We start from the raw sequence: 3,522 nt of genomic DNA, 5'->3' as shown, positions 1-3,522 counted from the left end.
GAGGGAGGGGTTCAAGGCCCGCAAAGCCTTCTCAGCTGGGCCCTTCCCAGGGAGCCTGGGTCAGTGTTGGCAGGTGGCACTGACCCATTGCACTAGTGATGGGAGTGCTGGGGACAAGTTGGGAGGGGTTTTCTGCATGTGGTGGGGGATGAAGGTGCCTGGCATCTGGTATGGCTGGTGCCTGGGCTGTTCAGTGGGGTTCTGTGCTGGTCTGGTCCCTGCAGATTTCCCCATGGGAGGCCCAGTCTATGAGGTGTGTGGTGTGCATGGATTTTGGTGTGTAGTTGTGCATGTGATCTTAGTGCTTGTGTGTGCATGGTGGTGCATGTATGTGTGTGTGCTGGTGGGTACCTATATATACACACATGGGCTTTTGTTTTTGACGTTTCTGTATCTCTGTGATTGTGAAAAAGGTGCTCGTGTGTGCTTGAGCATGGTACCCTTCGGTGCAAGTTCATGTGTATGCATGTTACGGTATGTGTGTATGTGCATGTGGGTGCCCATATGTACCTGCTAATGGGCTTTGTGTGTGTATGTTTATTGTGAACATGTTGGTGATTTCTGTACTAGTACAAGTTGGTGCATGTGTGTGCGTGTTCCTGCATGTGCTTGCATGTGGGCAATGGGTGCATGTTTGCATGTGTGTAAGTGTATGTGTGTGTACATGTGGATGTCTATATGTGCACAAGCATGTGGGCTTTTTTCTGTGTGTGTATGTGCAGGTGCATGAAGGCCTGTGTACATGCATATGTGACTTGTTGCATGAGTGTGTGTGTACACGGGGGAGCCTGTATGTGCATGTGCATGTGTGGCTGGGTGTGCATGTATACCTTGGTGCATGTGCATGAGTGCACACATGGGGTACTTGCATGTGCACATGCAGGCAGGCCCCTGGGGGTCCAGGTGGTCAGTGGTGTGGCCCTGCCAGGGGAACATTGGCTCTGAGCTCGGTGTCCACCTGGGCTAAGGGATGGTACCCCTGGCACTCAGCACCAACTGCCTGTGCACACTTGGGGCTGGGGCGTGAGTGTCCCCATAGGGGCCAGGCCTGGCCCCACGCAGGGATGAGGCTGGGCAGAGCTGACTTCCTGAAGGAGTCTGGGGATGTGACCTTGGAATGCCTGAGGGCAAAGGAGGGCTTGTCCCCCATCCCAGGGCCAGGTGTCTCCAGCATAGGACACAGCCACCCTGCAGAGCTCCCAGGAGAGTCAGTGGACAGTGCACCAGGGGACAGGGCCAGGCCGGCATCCCCCAGCATGGGCTCTGAGAGAGGCGGGACACCGGTGCTCATTTCCCTGGGAGTTCCTGGGCTTCACCCATTCCCCTGCCCATGCTGCAGCCCCCAGGACTGCTGGCAGGAGCTGCAGTGACTGGCAAAGTCCCTCCCCTGCCTCAGGCAGCCCCTGAGGTCCCAGAACCCTGGGTGGCCTGCACAGTCCCCACGCTCTGGGCCTGGGCCCCGAGTGGGACCTGCCTTCCCCTAATGGTGACAACTGCCTCAGTGCCTGGTCCATCCCTTCTGCCAGTGGGCCGGCGTTGCCTGAGCTCTGCCTCGGAACAAACCATGACAGCCTTGCAGGGGCCCAGGGCAGCGCTGGGTGCTTTATTTTGTGCTGGGCGCCCGGGAGGTATGTACATGGAGTGGGAGTCAGGCATCCTGGAGGGTCCCTGAGACCTCTGGGAGGGGCAGGGGAGAGAGTTGCTCATTTACCGGGAGACTGGGAGATGGATTTCTGCGTGGAGTGGTTAGGCAGGGCCTCGTGCATCACTGCGCATATGAAGCTATTGCTTCCTTTCCACGAATCCCTGCCCAGGGAGAGCTTGCTGTAGAGGAAGTAGTCCCCGTTGTTGTCCTGCTGGGGCGGGGTGGTGCTGTAGTTGTTCTCTGACACTAGTTGGCCATTTTTCAGCCATTCAATGTGTATGTCTGTTGGGTAGAAGTCTGTGACCAGGCAGGTCACACTGATGGGGTCCTTGCTCAGCATCTCCGGCGTTGGGGGCAGCATGTACACCTTTGGCTCCTGGACTTGCCCTGTGGGGACAGGGGTCAGCACAGATGGGCACTCCCGGGGGAGGGCTGGACTGTGTGTTTGGGGTCAGGTGACCCCTGGACACCCTCCCACACCTTGTCTCCTCTATGACCCCCACCTTTGGCCTTGGAGACGGTCCGCTCAATGGGCGATGGGAGGGTTGGGTTGTTGACCTTGCATGTGAACTCCTTGCCATTCAGCCAGTCCTGGTGCAGGATGGGAAGGGCACTGAACACACGGTAGGTGCCATTGAACTGCTCCTCCCTCGGGTGTGTCTTGGCCGTGTGCATCTCCTGGTCATCAATGAACCAGTTGAACTGGATCGCAGAGTCTTCTGGGCCCACGTCCACCACCACGCAGGTGACCTCGGGCTTTTGGGCGATCATGAGGATGTCCTTGGGTTTCGGGGGGAAGATGAAGACGGAGGGTCCTCCGGGGACTTCAGGAGCTGGTTCAGGAGACAGAGCCCAGTGCATCAGGATCTGAAAAGCACTCCTCTAGGCACTAGTCCCCAACAGTCCTCTGCTGGGGCTGGGCCACCCTCCTAGGGGTGGAGGGAAGACCTGGCCGACTCACCTGGGCATTTGAAACACTGGCAAGGGGATCTTGGTATTTTGGGAACTGTGGAGAGAGCAGACTGGGGGTTACTGGGGCCAGCAGGGTGCAGACATCGGGGAGGGCTTAGGTCAGGGCCAGGTTGAGGCAGGTCTGAGGAGGCACCAGGCAGAAAGCCCAAGGCACCCGTCCCCATGCTGGGGGCCTTCGTGGGGCTCCCCGTGCCTGTCTGCAGTGGGCAGGCTCTCACCGGTCTTGTCCACCTTGGTGCTGCTGGCCGGGTGGTCTACGTTGCAGGTGAAGGTCTCACTGGACCACCTGCTGGAGGGCACGGTCACCATGCTGCTGGTGGAGTAGAGCCCCGAGGACTGCAGGACGGATGGGAAGGAGTGCACTTCGTTGGACAGGGCGCCCGAGTTCCAGGACACAGTCACCGGCTCAGGGAAGTAGCCGGACACCAGGCAGGCCACGGACACGGTGGAGCCGGATGTGCCCCCGCAGGTGGGGGCCAGTGGGTAGACCGACGGGGCTTTGGTGGAGGCTGTAAGAGACGAGGCCGTGTGACCACCCGCGTTTGCTTACTTTGGGTGCCCGGCCTGACAGCCCTGATGCTTGCACCGAGCTCCCAGCCAGCCTCCTGTGTCCCGCAGCCCCCAGCCCTGTCCGTGCCCTGGACCAGCCGGCCCCTTCTTTGGTGGGAGGCCTGTGTCACCCACTGCCCGCACTCTGCTCCCTGCCGCTGAGCCCTGAGCCCTCGTCATGGCCTGTTCCCTGCCCTCCAGGCCCTGCACCTTCCGGGGCAGCCTGCAGCCAAGGCACCTGGATGGGGACACGGTCCCTGCTCTGGACCCCTGTCCCATTCCTGGACCCCATCCTGTCCTGTACCCCACATCTGCCCTGGACCCCATCCCTGTCCTGTACCCTAATCTGCCTTGGA

At 59.8% G+C, this 3,522-nt stretch overlaps 1 gene segment (V, D, J or C); it reads right to left on the bottom strand.

The window, feature by feature from the left end:
- Positions 1–1,573: 1,573 nt before the first annotated feature.
- LOC118910660 (immunoglobulin gamma-1 heavy chain-like) lies at positions 1,574–3,317 on the bottom strand. The segment is given in 4 exon segments: positions 1,574–2,032; positions 2,149–2,478; positions 2,607–2,651; positions 2,836–3,317. Coding segments are annotated over 4 exon segments (795 nt in total).
- Between the last annotated feature and the right edge of the window lie 205 nt (positions 3,318–3,522).

Source organism: Manis pentadactyla, chromosome 11 (genome assembly GCF_030020395.1).
Source record: "Manis pentadactyla isolate mManPen7 chromosome 11, mManPen7.hap1, whole genome shotgun sequence".
In the NCBI taxonomy this organism is placed as follows: domain Eukaryota; kingdom Metazoa; phylum Chordata; class Mammalia; order Pholidota; family Manidae; genus Manis; species Manis pentadactyla.
This window is presented reverse-complemented; position numbering and strand designations above follow the sequence as displayed.